This window comes from Aquarana catesbeiana, linkage group LG04, assembly GCF_042186555.1.
Source record: "Aquarana catesbeiana isolate 2022-GZ linkage group LG04, ASM4218655v1, whole genome shotgun sequence".
Taxonomy (NCBI): domain Eukaryota; kingdom Metazoa; phylum Chordata; class Amphibia; order Anura; family Ranidae; genus Aquarana; species Aquarana catesbeiana.
Genome location: NC_133327.1, coordinates 547,111,749 through 547,131,315, shown reverse-complemented (window position 1 = coordinate 547,131,315; position 19,567 = coordinate 547,111,749). Strand labels below are relative to the sequence as shown.

The window sequence follows — 19,567 nt, the reverse complement described above, 5'->3', positions numbered from 1 at the left end:
AAACTATGTATCAGAATGATGGTGTAATTGGGTTTTTTTACACAAAAGCACAGTGGAAGTAAGCAGGAGCCTACAAAAAGTATAAAATAAGCCAAATGATTCTATGTACATAAACATTTAGTAAATCATTCATCTCTAGAATCTAGATGAAGGATTTGCTAATGTGCATTTAACCATTTGGCTAGATACACTCTGTGCAGGCTTATGAAGAGAGGGTCAATCCACCCGAGAGTCTCCCATCCATTGAAAAAGTGTGGCCATTATGCGATCTCTCTGATAGCAAAATAAGAGGCAGAGCTGGAAGGATGAGCTGTGGGTGAGACACGTAGGCAGGCTTGGTGTTGGGCTGTATAGGAGGTGCTGGCAGATTACTCCACTGCACACTTCCTGCGGACACACACAGGTGAAATTTGCAATGATGAGATCATTGGTTGCTGGGGGGGGGGTGGCTTTGCTCCGAATATGGATAGCAGCTGCCGTGTTAACAAAAGCTGGATATGGCCCTCAGGCCGGACTTTGGAGACCCCCATTTTACATAAAGGATATGCACTTATTTCCATATGTCTTGTTGATAAATAAGAACTTATGCTTTACAAGCCCCCTAACTATATCCCACATACTTGTTGGCAGTTTTCATAAAAGGAAAAAAAGTCTGCCACCCCAGTGTGATGTGTAGATTTAACCCCTCCGCTGCCAGTCTGTACAGACCTGCAGCACTGCTTCCAGCTGGTGAAGTCCGTTCACCATACGGACCCGATTCCTACTTCTGCTATAAGCTCATGGTCACTTCAGTGAAGTATAGAGCATAGAGAAGTGTTAATAACAAATTAAAATAAACACATTCATCTAAGAATGCCAGAGCTTATAATCAAAAGAAGGGGTATATACACTATAGGCAAGTTCTAGCAGTAGAACAGGCAATAAAAAAAAAAAAAAATAAACATCTTTCCTCTCCTGACAGTCCAGGTTACGAATGGTTGAATACTGTTAAGACTGGAACCCCTGACAGCAGGTAGTTCTTCCTCCCACACCTAACATTTTTTGGCCTCTCTGCCCGCCTGTACAGTCCTCCCCCTTTGTCAGCCTGTTCTACCCTCAGCTCCCGTCGCAAGATGGCCTCAGTCAGTGCCGATCCGTTGCACTTGTCATTCTGTGAGGGACAATATGAATTGAATTTTATTTTTTGACTGATTTTTTTAATTGAACAAGTAATGCTTTTGTTGTTATATCAGATGTATGTTGGTTATCAGCCTGAAATTTGCTTAGAGTCCTGATGAAGTGAACCTTGCTTTACAAAACACGTTGAAAAGCAACTTAACAATGTCTGATTCTTACTACACACTTTTGTCATGTTCAATGTAATGTACTATGGTGTATATTGCTACACTTTTTAATCAAAAAAAAAAAAAAAAATATTCTAATTTTATATGCAATGTGACAAATAAAAGTTTTTTTTTTTTTTTTTTTTTTTTTAAATATATAATGGTTTGAACAATTCTTTTTGGGCTAGACCCCTAATACCCACGGGCACCTTTTCTATTTCAAGGAATACAAAAAAATTGCAGCAAGACATAGAAACTAGATTTTCAACCAAGAAGCAGATCAGAATGTTCTAAAACATTTGGTTTGCAAATGTCTCATCATTTGCGCAAGTGTAATATATCCCGTAATGTTTGTATAGTAACATTCCTTGAGCTTGGGACATCATTCTGAGGAATATTATTCTACATATTGAAGGCAAGAACCGGTTAACACATAATACGAAAATTAATAGTGCATAAGGATTACCAACTGCTGTATTTAGAGTACTATCAATAATTGCAGTAACGCCAGAATAAAATATACCTTAAGTCCAGGAATAAATCTGGTATCCTTTTCTACCACCAGAAGCTCTTCAACTCCAGAATTCAGAATAGCTCTTGTAATGCCACCAGGTCCGGGGCCAACCTCACATACATAGGCTCCTTTCAGATTTCCTGCCTTTCTGACAATTTTATCTGAAAAAGTACACACTATTATTAACAACTATATTTTCACACAAAGAAAAATCACACAATAATGTCCCATTGATGAGGACAGCAGGATGTACTGAATGCCAACTGTAGAAAAGATGGGTAGGGTAGTAGGAGACCACATACAAGAACAGAAAATGTGACAGTACACATGGAATAGATTAACACTGACCAGCCATAACTTTACCACTAAAAGGTAAGGTGGATAACATTGATGATCTCATTAAAATGGCATATGAAAGTCAGTGGGATATATTAAACAGCAAGGGAAACAGGTTGTCCCTGAAGCTGAAAGAAAGAAAATGGTCATAGCAGTTAGTTGTGTATGAGGCAGAGTAGCCGCAGACCGGTCAGGGTGACCTGTGTCTACAGCAACTGGACGATGGAGCAATGGAAGAAGGTGACCTGATCTGATGAATCACAAGTTAGGCTTTAATTTGTTTACTCTATCTAATGGCGGTCATACATGCTTCGATTAACGAACAACTTCTTTTCTCAGCAATCTTTTCCAATAAGAATAATCATTCCATTTTCAACAACCCATTTGATTGATATGCCACACACACGGTGGGTTTCAATTAATAGTAAGGATAAGATCATAACTTATGATGGGAAATTGATTCCATCTCTGTTTTCACCATGTATTCTCATAATCGGATTGTATTCACAAAGTATCTCAGTGACGCTGACTGATGAAAAAGGGTTGACAACTTTCTACCCTGTCTGATTAACTCGGTTTGATCTAAAATAGACTATAAAATTGATCAGAAAGGAAGTTATGGCTGTTCGACTGCTTGTGGATTGCACATTGATCAGATAATAAAAATCAAAGTGTGTGTGTGTGTGTGTAGTTCAATCTGCCATAGAGAAGCTTCTTAGGTTGGACTGTACAAAAAATGCTGCCTCTAAATTGTATCTTTAACAACGGTTTCTCTCCCTAATTTAGAGAAATTAAGACTTTAATGGTCTAAGGATATCCCCGAACTAGACAACGACGACTGGGATGACATATGGGACTTCCCTTTTAATTCTCTTGTCTCCCTGAGAGGCTGACTAATTCAATTCAAGATAGTTCACAGGGCATATTACATCCCTCATATATTATATAAAAATCAATCCAGACTTTGCCCCAGGCTGTTGGCGATGTGGGGAGATCCCTGGAGACTTTACTCATATATTCTGGGACCTGTCCAGGTATAGTGAGGTATTGGGAAGAGATACTAGCTTCTATATTCCAAACAACATGTATCACACTGTAACAGTCAATGGCAATATGCATTCTGGGTCTGCTATTATATAAGGAAACATATATAAATAGGGGTTGTCTCCTCAAATATGTGGGTTTTTTTTTCCCTTTCTTTGTCCCTGGTGGTTTTGTATGTATACTATTTCTGTAATTGTCAAAATCATTTCTTTTTTTCTCAGTGTTTTTGGAAATTCAATAAAAACACACACACACGTGTATGTATGTATGTATGTATGTATATATATACTAGGGATGAGCCGAACACCCCCCCCGGTTCTGTTCGCAGCAGAACCTGCGAACGGGCCGAAAATTTGCACGAACGTTAGAACCCCATTGACGTCTATGGGACTCGAACGTTCGAAATCAAAAGTGCTCATTTTAAAGGCTAATTTTCATGGTATTGTCCTAAAAAGGGTTTGGGGAATATGTGAAATATTCCTTTAAATATCGTACCTTGGGGGGTGTCTATAGTATGCCTGTCAAGTGGCGCGTGTTTTTTTTTTTTTTTTTTTTTAACATAAAGTTTATTTATTTATCATAAACAAACTAAACACAGATCAAGTTACATTAGCTCGAGACAGATATTGTACAATGATTGTCCATATCAAATTAAGACAGTAGGTACAGTGCAGAAATTACAGTACCACCGCATAGCTAAGGGCCAAAGTAGAGTTATAACACTTCTAATCCAAGTCATTGTAGAAGTCCATGTGAGGGGGGAGGGAGGGTAGGGGGGGGTAGGCCCGGGCAGGGAGGCCCAGCAGGGGTCCTCCAAGCTTAGCTATACTTTAATCGTGTATCAGGGAAGCCTTGTCCGGGGCAGAATTACCTAAGTCGGGGATAATTGGATAGCTAATATGGAATAGTCAGGTGTTTGGCCTCCACCCAGTCCGCCCATACTGTATCAAACTTTTTTGGGCAGTTCCTTCCCATATATGTTAATTTATATAGGGGCAGGGCTGCATTGATGAGAGAGAGCCATAGTTGTTTAGTAGGTGGTTGGGGCTGATTCCAGTTAAGGAGAATCGCCTTTCTGGCATACATCACAGTGTAGAAAACAAATAGTTTTTTCCTTCTGGGGGCCTCCAGAGAGCCACACATGCCTAGCAGGAGGGGAAGAGGACCGTAGGGGACCCTAATTCTGCCCACCGAGTTGATATCGTCCAGGACTAACTTCCAAAAAACCACTATCCGTGGACATGACCATACGGTATGATAAAAATCTGCATCGTCAGAGCCACATCTGGGACAGGTGGCTGTTCTATCTGTATAAATTTTTGCAAGCCGCGATGGGGAGTAGTAGGCCCGGTGTAGGAATTTTAATTGACTAAATCTATCTTTAGAGGAGATGGTCAGTGTTAGGTACTGTTGCACCCCCTCCTCCCAGTCATCTTCGGTCAAGTCAGGTATGTCATGCTGCCAGGTTGTTAGCAATTGCGAGATTCTAGACGTGTCCAGAAGGGCAAGTTTATTATAAATAAACGAGAGTAGTTTAGTGCCTTCAGGTGCACGAAGTTCAATTTCCAAATCTGACATCTGTAAAGTTATCGGGTTGGGAAACTGGGAGCGAAATGCATGTCTCAGTTGTAGAAATCTAAAGAACATCCGGTTTGGGAGACCTTTTCTACTTTTCAGATCATCGAACGTTATTAGCTGTCCCTGTGATACAATATCACCAAGGGTAACTATTCCGTATCTAGCCCATATGACAGGATCTGGGATCGACAGAAAATGACTCAACCGCGGGTTACCCCAAAGTGGTGTCACAGGGGACCACGCATTTTGTGTCCCCAGTTTAGCGTTCACCGTATCCCACACCTTAATGGTCGTTTTCATGGGCACAGATATTTTGGGACTGGAGCGGGGCCCTCTATGTATGAGATTTCGTAGTTCCGAGTAGGAACCAAGTAACGCGGCCTCCACAGCGGATGCTGGATTAGAGGGCTCCTCCGCGAGCCACCATTTTAATGTCACCAGGACTGCCGCCCAGTAGTATTTTAGGAAACATGGGAGTGCTAGGCCACCCATAGCAACCGGTAGTTGTAACGTTGTTTTTGCGATTCTAGGGGCCTTTCCATTCCATACGAAGGAGGTGACCAAACTGTCCAACTTGGTAAAGAAGGAAAGAGGTATGGGTACAGGAGTTTGTCTGAATAAATAGGTGAATTTAGGCAGGATGGACATCTTAACTAAGTTTACGCGGCCCACTGGACTAAGGGGAAGAGTTTTCCATGACGAGAATTGGTGGGTCACCCGAGCCATCACCGGGGTCAGATTCAGACCAATAAACTGTTGAAGGTCTCTATGTATCTCCACGCCAAGGTATCTAAACTGTGATACACGGCAAAGTTGTGCATCCAAATGTAAAGGAGCAACCCCAGAGTGCAATGGGAACAATACTGATTTTCCCCAGTTGATACGTATTCCTGAGTACCGCCCACACCTATCTATAACCTGAAGTGCTTGTGTCAGTGATTGTCCGTCGTCTGTAAGATATAACAAGGTGTCATCCGCGTACAATGACACCTTTTCCTGTATTGGGTCTATAGTAATACCCTGTATTTGTGGGGTGGACCTGATAAGGATAGCCATGGGCTCTATCGCCAGCGCAAAGAGCCCCGGGGATAACGGGCATCCTTGTCTTGTTCCCCTACGAAGGGGAAAAGACGGAGAGAGGACCGCGCCAGTTCGTACCCTGGCCGTAGGGGACCTGTACACTGCCTCAACCCAGGAGATGAAGACGGGACCAAATCCAAATCTGCGGAGGACCTCCCATAGATATTTCCATTCCACAGAATCGAAAGCTTTTTCTGCATCCAGGGAGGCCACTACCGCTTGGTCAACGTCTCCAATCCCCGAGGCCAAGACAGCATACAGTCTCCGGAGGTTAATGTCTGTGCTCTTGCCCGGCATGAACCCCGATTGATCTTCATGTACTAATGATAATATTACCTCATTATGACGTCTGGCAAGAATTTTAGTTAAGATTTTTGCGTCAGAATTCAACAGGGAAATGGGCCTATAGGATGAACATAGTTGGGGGTCTTTCCCTGATTTGGGCACCACGACTATTATTGCTTGTGCCATAGAAGGGGGGAGGGTTCCCTCCCTTAGCGTCTTAACCAACATATTGTGTATTCTTGGAGCCATTTCCTCAGTATATTGCTGATAGAACTCAGGAGGGAATCCATCCACCCCAGGAGTCTTACCCGGTTGTAGAGAGCCCAGGGCTAATTGGACCTCCTCTATTGTGATTGGACTATCCAGTAATTGTCTGTCCTCCGTGGTCAGAGTAGGGAATTCCACGTCATCTAAGAACCCAGATAGCTCTTCTACAGAGTATTCTGCTCTTGACGAGTACAGATTGGAGTAGAATTCCATAAAGCATGTGTTTATGTCTACTGGGTCTGTCTTTATTGTTCCGTCAGTCGCTGCAATTCTCGCTATGGTGGGGGTTATGGATTGTTCTTTGGCAAGCCAGGCTAGCAGTCTCCCCGTCTTCTCTCCCTGTTCAAATATTTTTTGTGATTGAACTAACTGTTTGTTATTGACTTTGGCCACTCTAAGAAGCAGAACCTCCCTGTATGCTGCTTTCATGTCCTGTCCTGTGATGGGGTTAGCCGTGAGGGCAAAGTCAGATTCCAGAGTCTGGGCCTTGGCCTCTGCTTCCTCAAGTGTAATCTGGTTATTTTTACGTTCCGTAGCTATAGAAGACATATAACATCCTCTGATATAGGCCTTAAATGCATCCCAGTCATTACCCGGTGAAGTTGAGTCAGCATTTAACAACCAGTATTGTCTAATCAAGGTGGCCATCTCAAACTCTATAGTCGGGTGTTTTATCCAGAATCTAGATAAACGCCATATTCTGTCAGCAGGGGGTGTTGTCGCCTGTATAACACAGAACATTGGCGAATGATCCGATATTCCTCTGGGGAGGATCTTGATCTCTCTAATCTTAGGCAAAAAATTGCCGCTGGCATAGATGAGATCAATGCGGGAGAGCGTATTATGTGAAAGGGAGCAGCATGTGTATGAGCGTTCATTAGGGTATTTCCATCTCCACACATCCTCAAACCCAAAGACACCTGCCCATCTGGATAAGGAAGAGTCCGTGGCTGGGTCGGGGGTGAGTCTATCGCGGGACGGATCCGGCGCTATATTGAAATCCCCTGCCAGGAGGACATTATCTGTGGGATATTGAGCCAGCATGGGGATAAGGTTATGGATTAGGGATATGTCAGCCGGGGGTGGTAAGTAAATGCCCACTAGTACCATCTCAACCGTATCAATAATTGCATGAATTAGTATGTACCTACCCCCAGGGTCCAGCTTAACATCCAACAACTCAAATTGAAGGGACTTATGGATCAAAATACTGACTCCCCGTGAGTAGCCAGAGTGGGTGGCATGGAAATGTCGCCCCACCCAGGGGCGTTTGAGGCTCATTATCTTACTCCCCACTAGATGCGTTTCCTGCAATATGCAGATGTGGGGATTGTATTTTTTAATGTAATCAAATACTAGGGAGCGTTTTATTTTATCAGCTAGTCCCCGGACATTCCAAGAGAGGACTCTCAGGGGGGCCATAGCATGGGAGAGTATAGATATACAAGGATTAAATTACCGTCAGCCGGACCCTGGGAGGTCGGCACCATCCCCATCACCCTGTACCTATGGGTCCGCCACGGATCCGGGCAGAGCGGCGGCAAGGCCCAAATCCATAGCACCCCCACATAACATACATTGTCACTCATCAGTCTCATATAGTACAAATTAACACTATAAAACAAGAAAAAACAAAAACCCAAGCCCTTCCCACCCCGCACAACCGTTGTGGAACTCGGCGTGCCTAAACCCCAAACCAAACCCATTAGGTTCTAGGAAAGTCTCCTACAAAACAGAGAGAGAACCCCAAGAACGGCACCACTTAACACAGGGGCGGTCAGAGTTCGGTGCAGTCCAGAGACATCCGTCCGTATCCCGAGGATAAAAGGAGCGTAATAGGAATCCATATAGCTTATAAGCTAACACAGAAAACGTAATAAGAAAAAAGCAAAAAGAAAAACACCTAGCTGCTGCCAGGGGCACACACTTTGGTCAAACCTGTAACTTAAGGCCCCCATAAACCTTCAACAGAGGCCTTGGGAAATATTGCTCTCCTCCATCAGACTCCATTCCCTTCAGTCAGCCACATATGGTATATCTGTGCTGTCATGGTGTCCACTTATATAAAGGTGGTTGAGGATAAAGTCGCCATGTAAAAAAAAAAAAAAAAAAAAAACACGATGTATTTAACAGGAAAAGCAGAAAGGAGGCCATCCACCACTCCAACCCCTCTCTCCTCAACAGGCACCATTTAGTGGACTCGTATCAATGGTAGGGGGGGGCAATGGAGCTGTGTGAGGAGTAGTAGGAACAAAAACCGTCATCTAGGTAAGTAGTGAGGGTGACTGGCATACTTTACCAATACAGTTCCTTCTAAGGCAAAGGGTCTCAACATTAGAGATTTACACAATCATTACTGTGCAGGCTACTCCTGACCTCTTCGATATTGGGGTAGGGTATCCAGCCAGCGGGAAGCCTCCTCTGGTGAGGTGAAGTATCGGGAGGATTCTCCATCAATCACTCTAAGTCGAGCCGGGAACAACATGCTGTACTTAGTCCTTTCAGGCGTAGCTGTGCCTTGACGTGGTCGAAGGTTCTGCGGAGCCGCTGGGTGTCGACAGAGTAGTCTGGGAACATCATAATCTTGGTGTTTTCGAAGCGAAGCTCCGGAATCTTTCGGGCCTCCCGGAGAGCCAGGTCTCTGTCTCGGAAATTTAGCAGCCGAAAGATGAAGGTACGCGGTGGGGCCCCAGGTGGGCCTCGCACAGGAGGCATTCTGTGTGCTCGCTCTACCACGAAGTGCGGGGAGAATGGGGCCTGTGGCAGTAGGGCGCGGAGGAGAGTCTCCGTAAAAGCCATAGGGTCCCGACCTTCAGCTCCCTCCGGGAGGCCCACCAGCCTCAAATTGTTTCTGCGGCTTCGGTTCTCACTGTCCTCAGCCCGCGATTCGAGGATCTTTACCTTAGCTTGTAGAGTATGGATAGAGGCCCGGTTGTCGTGAACGGCATCCTCCGAGTCACCGATACGTCTCTCCGCTTCAGTCATGCGATCCCGCATCTTGTCCATATCTCTGCGCAGAAGCCCAAATTCCATTTGCAGGGTGTCAATTTTGGCTGTTAAGGTGTTCTGGCAGCCCGATATAGCCAGCATTAGAGCTTGAAAGCGGTCTTCTTCCGACCCCGGATCTGCAGGGACGGTCTGAGACGCCATGTTCGTGTAACCGGTTAAGTTTGCTGGGGCCTGTGACTTCCGCTGTGAGGAAGCTTTAGGGGTATGCCCTCCTGACTTCGCGGAGCCAGACCTGCCTCTTCTCATGCCCAGGTGCCCTCCACTGCTGGGTGGGATAAACTGTGATGTTGGGCAGCGCTCTGCAAGGGTTCAGGACCTGAGTGCAGGGATTAGTGCTTTTATTATTAAAGGCCTCCAGATGGCGGCCGGCGGTCTGTATGTGCAGCCAGCCCAGCGTCTCTGTATGTAGTTTCAGGTCCTCACAGGTCCCCACTCTACTAGCCCCAGGCCGGGTTACTGCTCCCCTTCTGCAGACTGCAGCACCTAAGTGCAGGGATTGCTGCTATTGTTATTGTGGGCCTCAAGATGGCGGCCGGCGGCCTGTATATGCAGCCAGCCCAGCGTCTCTATCCGCTTCTTTCAGGTCCCCACTGGTCTCCCCCGGTCCCCTCCGCCACTCACCGCTGTCCGGTACCGCTGTGGGGTGTGTAGTGGCTCTTCTCCCGCCGATCGCGGTACCCGAGGCCGGGGATCGCGGAGGTCTCGCAGGCCTTAAGGATTATGGAGCCAGCCGGGGGCCGCCGGGGTGGCGTGGATGTCTCCGCTCGTCTCCTCCGGGTCGCCCCCCGTCTCCCAGACGGATGGCTGCAGTGGATGGTGGGCTGCGGCCCTCCCCTGGCCGATCCCGTCACTCGAGGCCGGGGATCTCGAGGGCCGCGTAGGCCGCAAGATGGCGGATTGCCTCCAGGATGTGGAGCCGGCCGAGGGCCTATAGCAGCTCCATCAATCGGCCGGCCTCCCCAATAACCCTCGGGTCTGCTGCTGGTGGTGGCTGAGAGCAATGAAAACTTGTTTTTTAGGGGAATCCCGGATTTTTGAAGCAGGATTCCTGCGGATTTAGAAAGGACCGGCGGAGCTCCTCTGGATCACGTCTGCTCCCCACTACATCCGGACACGCCCCCCCAAGTGGCGCGTGTTTCCCGTGCTTAGAACAGTCCCTGCACAAAATGGAATTTTTAAAGGAAAAAAAAAAAGTCATTTAAAACTGCTTGCGGGTTTAATGTAATGTCGGGTCCTGGCAATATGGATGAAAATCAGTGAGACAAACGGCATGGGTACCCCCCAGTCCATTACCAGGCCCTTTGGGTCTTGTATGGATATTAAGGGGAACCCCGCACCCAAATTTAAAAAAGGAAAGGTGTGGGGCCACCAGGCCCTATATACTCTGAACAGCAGTATACAGGCGGTGCAAACAAGACAGGGACTGTAGGTTTGTTGTTAAGTAGAATCTCTTTGTAATTTTGAACGGGTACATTTTTAACGTGTTTAACTCCAGCCAAAAAATCTTTAAGCTTTTTGGAAAACATAGGGAAGGGTTATCACCCCTGTGACATTTGTTTTGCTGTCTGTGCTCCTCTTCAGAAGATTTCACCTCACTTTTTGTCCCAATGACAAATGTTTTTGAAAATTTGGGTTTTTTTGTGAAACAAGGATTGGTGATAAAGCATCAGTGGAAAGGAGAATTGTTTTTCCCATATTAACTCTTACAGGAGAGAATTTTCCTTCCTAGGGGTAGATTTCACCTCACTTCTTGTTGTCTCCGTTTGCAAGTCGTTTGTAAGTTGGATGTTTGAAAGTAGGGGCCTGCCCTATATACTCAGCAGAAATTTGGGCCTTAGGTGTTGTTGTGGCCACAGCACTGTAAGCCCTCACAGGGCCCTGCTGTGAAATATTAGATCAAGAATTGTAATTACATGCCCCTGTTGAACAAGGGCAGAAAAATTGGGCCTTTGGTGGTGGTGGTGGTGCCACAACACTAATGCCCCGTACACACGGTCGGATTTTCCGACGGAAAATGTGTGATAGGACCTTGTTGTTGGAAATTCCGACCGTGTGTAGGCTCCATCACACATTTTCCATCGGATATTCCGACACACAAAGTTTGAGAGCAGGATATAAAATTTTCCGACAACAAAATCCGTTGTCGGAAATTCCGATCGTGTGTACACAAATCCGACGGACAAAGTGCCACGCATGCTCAGAATAAATAAAGAGATGAAAGCTATTGGCCACTGCCCCGTTTATAGTCCCAACGTACGTGTTTTACGTCACCGCGTTCAGAACGATCAGATTTTCCGACAACTTTGTGTGACCGTGTGTATGCAAGACAAGTTAGAGCCAACATCCGTCGGAAAAAATCCTAGGATTTTGTTGTCGGAATGTCCGAACAAAGTCCGACCGTGTGTACGGGGCATAAGTCCTCGCTCTTGGTGGGCGCAGAAACGGGCCCTGCTGTGAAATATTAGATCAAGAATTGTAATTACATGCCCCTGTTAAAAAGGGGCTGAAAAATTGGGCCTTAGGCACTGGTGCTACAACACTGCAACCCCTTACAGATACTCTAGTTGGAACGCAAGAACGAGCACTGCTGCAAAGTATTGCATCAAAAATTGTAATTGCACATCCCTGTTAAACAGGGGCTGAAAAATTGGGCTTTAGGCACTGGTGGCGGCGCCCAGAACCAAAAATGTTCTTACAAGCCATCAGCGTGATCACTGAGGAGGAAGAGGATAATTACTCAGGATAGTCACTCAGCATCAGCATAGGCAGTCTTTGAAGGGATCTGAGATTTCAAAAAAAAAAAAGTATTCGGTTACATCAGCATCAGGTGCTTGGTAGCTGGTGGTGATCCAAGACTGATTCATTTTTATGAAGGTCAGTCGATCGACCGAGTCGGTGGACAGGCGCACCCTGTGATCGGTTACAAAGCCTCCAGCAGCACTGAATGTGCGTTCCGAAAGAACGCTGGATGCAGGAGAGGCCAGTAACTCAATTGCATACTGTGCAAGCTCTGGCCAGTGATCCATCCTCAAGACCCAGTAACCCAGAGGATTTTCGGTGGGAAAGGTGTCCAAGTCAGATCTTGCCCCTAGGTATTCCTGCACCATGTAAAACAGACGCTGGCGATGGTTGCTGGAACCGATCATACCTTGGGGCTGCGGACTAAAAAAATTGTCTGAACGCATCGGTCAGACGGCCACCTTCTCCACCGCTCCTTCTTTGACTGACCGAAGCCTCAGCAACACGTTGTCCAGAAACAGGAGTTTGTAACCTCCCAGTCTCTGGGAACGCGTTGCACAGACCTTTCTGCAAGGCCTCCCGAAGATGTTTCATCCTCTACTCCCTCTGCGACGGCAAGATAAGGTCCGCAACCTTACCCTTGTAACGTGGATCAAGGAAGGTTGCCAGCCAGTATTGGTCCTTCTCCTTGATACCACGAATACAAGGATCCTTACGCAGGCGTTGCAGGATCAGGGAGGCCATGCAGCGTAGGTTTGCTGAGGCATTCGGTCCAGAGTCCTCTGGGTCACTAAGGAAGACATGGTCCGCATCCACCTCCTCCCAGCCACGTACAAGTCCATGTGTTTCTTGGGACTGATCCCTTAAAGACTGCTGCTGATGCTGAGTGCCAGGCTCCACCTCCATACTGACACAATCCTCCTCCTCCTCTTCCTATGTGATCGGCAGGCACGCAGGGGAAAAAAAAAAAACAAGCTCCCCTGACCCTGTCCTGGTGCCATAGTCGCACAGGTACTCAATGACGACCCTCTGCTGCGTGTGCAGCCGCTGCAGCATGGCCAACGTTGAGTTCCACCTGGTGGGCATGTCACAGATTAGGCGGTTCTTGGGCAGGTTAAACTCCTTTTGAAGGTCCGCCAGCCGAGCACTGGCATTATATGACCGGCGGAAATGCACACAGACTTTCCTGCCTGCCTCAGGACATCCGGTAAGCCCGGGTACCTGCCCAAGAACCACTGCACCACCAAGTTAAGGACGTGAGCCAAACAGGGCACATGGGTCATTTGTCCCTGTCGGAGGGCAGAGAGGAGGTTGGTGCCATTGTCGCAAACCACCATTCCTGCCTTAAGTTGGCGTGGTGTCAACCACCTCTGAACCTGCCCCTGCAGAGCTGACAGAACCTCTGCCCCAGTGTGGCTCCTGTCCCCCAAGCATAACAGCTCAAGCACCACATGGCATCTTTTGGCCTGCATACTTGCGTAGCCCCTTGAACGCCTACGGAGCACCGCTGGTTCCGAGGACAAAGCACAGGAAGAGGCCATGGAGGAAGAAGAAGAGGAGGGGGTGGAGGAGAGGTGTGTCACAATCATTAGTAGTAGCATTTTGGAGGCATGGTGGCAGAACAACTTCCAACACTACTGCACCTTGTCCTGCATCCTTCCCAGCTGCCAGCAGAGTCACCCAATGCACCGTAAAACTTAGGTAACATCCCTGTCCATGCCTGCTGGACCACGAGTCAGCGGTAATATGCACCTTATCACTGACCGCCCTGTCCAGCGAGGCATGGACATTGCCTTCCACATGCCGGTAGAGGGCCGGAATCACCTTCCGTGAGAAAAAGTAGCGTTTGGGTACACTGCCACTAGCTGAACACTGTGCAGAGGTCGCACTACACTAACTTGTAGTTTTCGCTGAACACACTACACCAACTTGTAGCTTTAGCTGAACACTGTGAGGAGGACGCACTACCCTAACTTGTAGCTTTAGCTGAACACTGTGCACTACACTAACGTAGTTTTAGCTGAACACTGTGCAGAGGTCACACTAAACTAACTTGTAGCTTTAACCGAACACTGTGAGGAGGACGCACTACACTAACTGTAAATAGTCTAGCTGCCTGACTGTGGTACTAATAGGATCAAAAGAACACCAGCAATTTTCTTCAGGTAGCTGTAAATACTGTAACAAGACAAGCCTGCCTATCAGTAGGAAGATAACAGGAACGGATCTAGCTAAACTGAATACAATATATATCAGCTAACTCACTGACTGTCCTGCCTAATCTAGCTAAATCAAATGAAATGACACTGTCTCTCTATCTCTCAGCACGCCGGAACATACATACATACACAAACACACACACACTAATAATAATAATATATACTACATATATATATTATATAGTGCGGGGGGGGGGTTCTAAACCCCCTGACGGCGCTGTGATTGGCCAAGCATGCGGGTCATAGTGCATGCTTGGCCAATCATCTGCCAGCAATGCAATGCCGCAGTGAATTATGGGCCGTGACGCGCCACACGAATTTGGCACGAACGGCCCATAACGTTCGCAATTCAGCGAACGATCGAACAGCCGATGTACGGCTCGAACGCGAAGCTCATCCCTAGTGTGGGCCATAAGACTACATGTCTACCCAGGACTCCCCCATCCACTGGGTGACGCTATAGTGATTTCACTGCAGAACAAACATTGTCACTCCAATAAAGTGCTAAATTAACAGGTCTACTGGCAGTAGAATAAAACGACTACTATGTTATGAGGGAGACAAAAACTGCTGTGTTAATGCTATTACCAGACTTTAGATTATAAGGCATTTTTGCTTTTGCACATTATTATACCTTAACCACGATATAGCCAAATGACAGCTACAGGGCAGTCGTCCAGTTTTTGGAGGGCTTCTATAGACATGCTTCCAGAACCATGCCCCCCATGGCACACAGCTAATCACAGATTGGGGTAAAGGGCCAATCACAGCGGCCGTGACCAGCTGTGTCCAATCACAGCTGATCACAATGACAACACAATTGCTAGTTATTGGCATTCCTTTCCTCACGTGCTGTCACATCCCTATGACTAAGCTACGGGGGGCAGAGTGAAACACACTGGGGGCATGGCTTGGAGTCCAGGCTGAGGTTGCCACTCTACTCACCACTCCAGGACACCTAGATGTGCGACTTTTATGGGCCAACCCATTGTTCTCTTAAGCCTTATAGGGACCAGGATGGATTCCATCCCATCAGCACTCTAGCAGCAACTCTGGAAGCATTGATTACATACCCCTTTTCCACCAAGCTTGAGTGACACACACACACACACACACACACACACACTTCCTAGGTCACAGTGAGGAGAGCCGGTAACTGGCAAGTGTGAGGGGGGACATCTAGACGGATAATCTGGGCACTGATCATCAGTGTCCTGATAATTAGTGCCGCATCAATGTCATCAGTGCCGCCTCCTCAGCACACATTAGTGAAGGAGAAAAATTACTTATTTGCAAAATTGTATAACAGAAGCTAAGAAAAATGCTTTCGGTCTTCAAAATTTTTGGTCTCTCTTCATTTGCAGCAAAAAATAAACCCAGTGGTCATTAAATACTATAAAAAAAAGCTGTATTTGTGTGGAAAAAAATAATAATTTGGGTACAGTGTTGAAAGCTGAAAATACATTATGTGTGTTATCTACCTGTAAAAGCCTCCTTTGTGTAGACGTTCAAAAATCTAGAGACTGTCCCTGGGCACCAATATCATGGAAGTGATGTCAGCAGCCCCAGCAGATTCAGAGCTGTCAATCAAGTAAAGCATCCCCTTTCACTTCTCTCCTTACCTTTCATGAAAGGTTATGTAGGGAGGTGAGGGGAGGTGTGGAGGACCTTGCCTAGCACAGAAAGTAATTAGACACTTTGCAAAGAGATAGTAGGCACTTCCTAGAGTAGTCACATTTTCTAGCAAGTTCAGGAGCTCACTTCAAGTCAATAAATAATAATCTAAAGGAAAGAAAACATTTTGCAAGCAAGCATTTGAAATACTTGATTGTTCTGTGCTTTTACCTGCAATTTTGTAAGGGAATGATGTCTCTCTAAGCCTTGGGTGGAAAGTCATTATCTCTGGGACTCTGAGTCATAACCTGATCATCACACAGTGTATATTAGAAGTTGCAGCAAGTAAGACAAAGCCGATTTCATTTCCTGGCTAGAGGACATCCAGCATTATCTAGCACTTTTCTCCCAATCCTTACCGGCCTTGGCCTGCAGCTTTCATTCCCTGGATATCAGCTACTTCAGTTATGGAGACTCAACAGCAAACCTAAAGTGGTCTATATGCAAATGCAGTCTATCTGGTAACACTCTTCCAGACTGACATCTGCCCATAAAAGCATTTTGCTATTTACGCTAGTCAGGTTGAAAAAAGTCCATCCATCCAATCATTCCAAAACCAGCCCATTGCTTGCATCAAGACTCTTAAGAGGAGTGCTAGGGCAAGGCGCTGTGGTGTATTCAGGAAGCTGTGTACAGCAGCCTGCCATCCCTTCCCACCACCCATGATCTGGCATGACAAAAATGGAAGCGGTCAAAATAGGTGTGACTTTGACTGACAGTGTGGCTGAAGCCTTAATACATGAAATCTCCAAAAATAAATAAACACACCATACCTGTAAGTTTCAAGTCCAGCAAAAAGTTCTGAGAGAGTTGTTTTTGTGCTCTTAAATTGTAAAGTTTTATAATTTCCTTGATGGTTGGCAAAGGAGGTAACCGATACAAGCTCATCTTGCTTAATTTATGTTATACACCTGGAAAAAAAAAAAAAAGAAGAAGAAGGAGTTCAAACAATGTTATCAACATGTAAAACCAATAAAAGGCCATTTCCATATATACCTCATCATCTTCACTTGCTAATGCTGAAGCCTTATGCCCTGTACACATGATCGGACATTCCGACAACAAAAACAATGGATTTTTTCCGACGGATGTTGGCTCAAACTTGTCTTGCATACACACAGTCACACAAAGTTGTTGGAAAATCCGATCGTTCTAAACGCGGTGACGTAAAACACGTACGTCGGGACTATAAACGGGGCAGTAGCCAATAGCTTTCGTCTCTTAATTTATTCTGAGCATGCGTCGGATTTGTGTACACGCGATCGGAATTTCCGACAACGGATTTTGTTGTTGGAAAATTTTATTGCAAGCTCTCAAACTTTGTGTGTCGGAAATTCCGATGGAAAATGTGTGATGGAGCCCACACACGGTCGGAATTTCCAACAACAAGGTCCTATCACACATTATCCGACTATGTGTACAGGGCATTAGAGTACAGTACTTACACTGATAAGTAGACACCCCCCCCCCCCCCCAACACAGTGCACATTTTTACAAAACAAAGAAGATATTTTAAAATTTGCCTACTGTGCCATCTGCTGGCAAAACAAAGACCAGCAACTGCAAAAGAAACACTGAACAAGGAAAAAACGACAAGAGATGGGGTTTTCCGATATTGAGGTGAATTTGCGTTAAAAAAACTTCACACAATAAATATTTTTAGTATTCACTTCAATTATCCAATCATGTGAAAGGAAAATTTCTGTTTAGTTGTTTCATAAGCACATGTGGGTATTTAACCACTTCAGCCCCGGACCATTATGCTGCCTAAGGACCAGAGGACTTTTTTCAATTTGGCATTGCGTTGCTTTAACTGCTAATTGCACGGTCATGCAATTCTGTACCCAAACGAAATTTGCATCCTTTTCTTCCCACAAATAGAGCTTTCTTTTGATGGTATTTGATCACCTCTGCCGTTTTTATTTTTTGCGCTATAAACGGAAAAAGACCGAAAATTTTGAAAAAAAATGATATTTTCTACTGTTTGTTATTAAAAAAAAAATCCAATAAACTCAATTTTAGTCATACATTTAGGCCAAAATGTATTCGGCCACATGTCTTTGGTAAAAAAAAAAGTCAATAAGCGTATATTTATTGGTTTGCGCAAAAGTTATAGCGTCTACAAACTAGGGTACATTTTCTGGAATTTACACAGCTTTTAGTTTCTGACTGCCCATGTCATTTCTTGAGGTGCTAAAATTGCAGGGCAGTACAACCCCCCCCCCCCAAATGACCCCATTCTGGAAAGTAGACACCCCAAGGAAATTGCTGAGAGGCATGTTGAACCCATTGAATATTTATTTTTTTTTGTCCCAAGTGATTGAATAATGACAAAAAAAAATATTTACAAAAAGTTGTCACTAAATGATATATTGCTCACACAGGCCATGGGCCTATGTGGAATTGCACCCCAAAATACATTCAGCTGCTTCTCCTGAGTACGGGGATACCACATGTGTGGGACTTTTTGGGAGCCTAGCCGCGTACGGGGCCCCGAAAACCAATCACCGCCTTCAGGATTTCTAAGGGTGTAAATTTTTGATTTCACTCTTCACTGCCTATCAAAGTTTCGGAGGCCATGGAATGCCCAGGTGGCACAAACCCCCCCAAATGACCCCATTTTGGAAAGTAGACACCCTGAGAGGCATGGTGAGTATTTTGCAGCTCTCATTTCTTTTGAAAATGAAGAAAGACAAGAAAAAACTTTTTTTTTCTTTTTTCAAAACTTTGTGACAAAAAGAGAGGTCTGCAAAATACTCACTATACCTCTCAGCAAATAGCTTGGGGTGTCTACTTTCCAAAATGGGGTCATTTGGGGGGGGGGGGGGGTTGTGCCACCTGGGCATTGCATGGCCTCCGAAACTGTGATAGGCATTGAAGAGTGAAATCAAAAATTTACGCCCTTAGAAAGCCTGAAGGCGGTGCTTGGTTTTCGGGGTCCCATGCGCGGCTAGGCTCCCAAAAAGTCTCACACATGTGTATCCCTGTACTCAGGAGAAGCAACAGAATGTATTTTGGGGTGTAATTTTACATATTCCCATGGCATGTTTGAGCAATATATCATTTAGTGACAACTCAGTGCAAAAAAAAAAAATATTGTCTCTTTCCCGCAACTTGTGTCACAATATAAAATATTCCATGGACTCGACATGCCTCTCAGCAAATAGCTTGGGGTGTCTACTTTCCAAAATGGGGTCATTTGGGGGGGGGGTTTGAACTGTCCTGGCATTTTATGCACAACATTTAGAAGCTTATGTCACACATCACCCACTCTTCTAACCACTTGAAGACAAAGCCCTTTCTGACACTTTTTGTTTACATGAAAAAATTATTTTTTTTTGCAAGAAAATTACTTTGAACCCCCAAACATTATATATTTTTTAAAGCAAATGCCCTACAGATTAAAATAGTGGGTGTTTCATTTTTTTGTTTCACACAGTATTTGCGCAGCGATTTTTCAAATGCATTTTTGGGAAAAAACACGCTTTTTTTAAATTTTA

At 45.4% G+C, this 19,567-nt stretch overlaps 1 protein-coding gene across 2 annotated transcripts in view; it reads right to left on the bottom strand.

The window, feature by feature from the left end:
• Positions 1 to 19,567, bottom strand: part of TFB1M (transcription factor B1, mitochondrial) — a 117,444-nt gene that overhangs the window by 82,362 nt on the left and 15,515 nt on the right. For both annotated transcript variants that reach the window (XM_073627921.1, XM_073627920.1), the window contains exons 2-3: positions 16,841 to 16,978; positions 1,846 to 1,997 (exon numbers count right to left, since the gene is read on the bottom strand). In XM_073627921.1, the coding sequence (XP_073484022.1) occupies positions 1,846 to 1,997; positions 16,841 to 16,955 (267 nt within the window). In that variant the 5' untranslated portion in view covers positions 16,956 to 16,978. The remainder of the gene's footprint in view (positions 1 to 1,845; positions 1,998 to 16,840; positions 16,979 to 19,567) is intronic.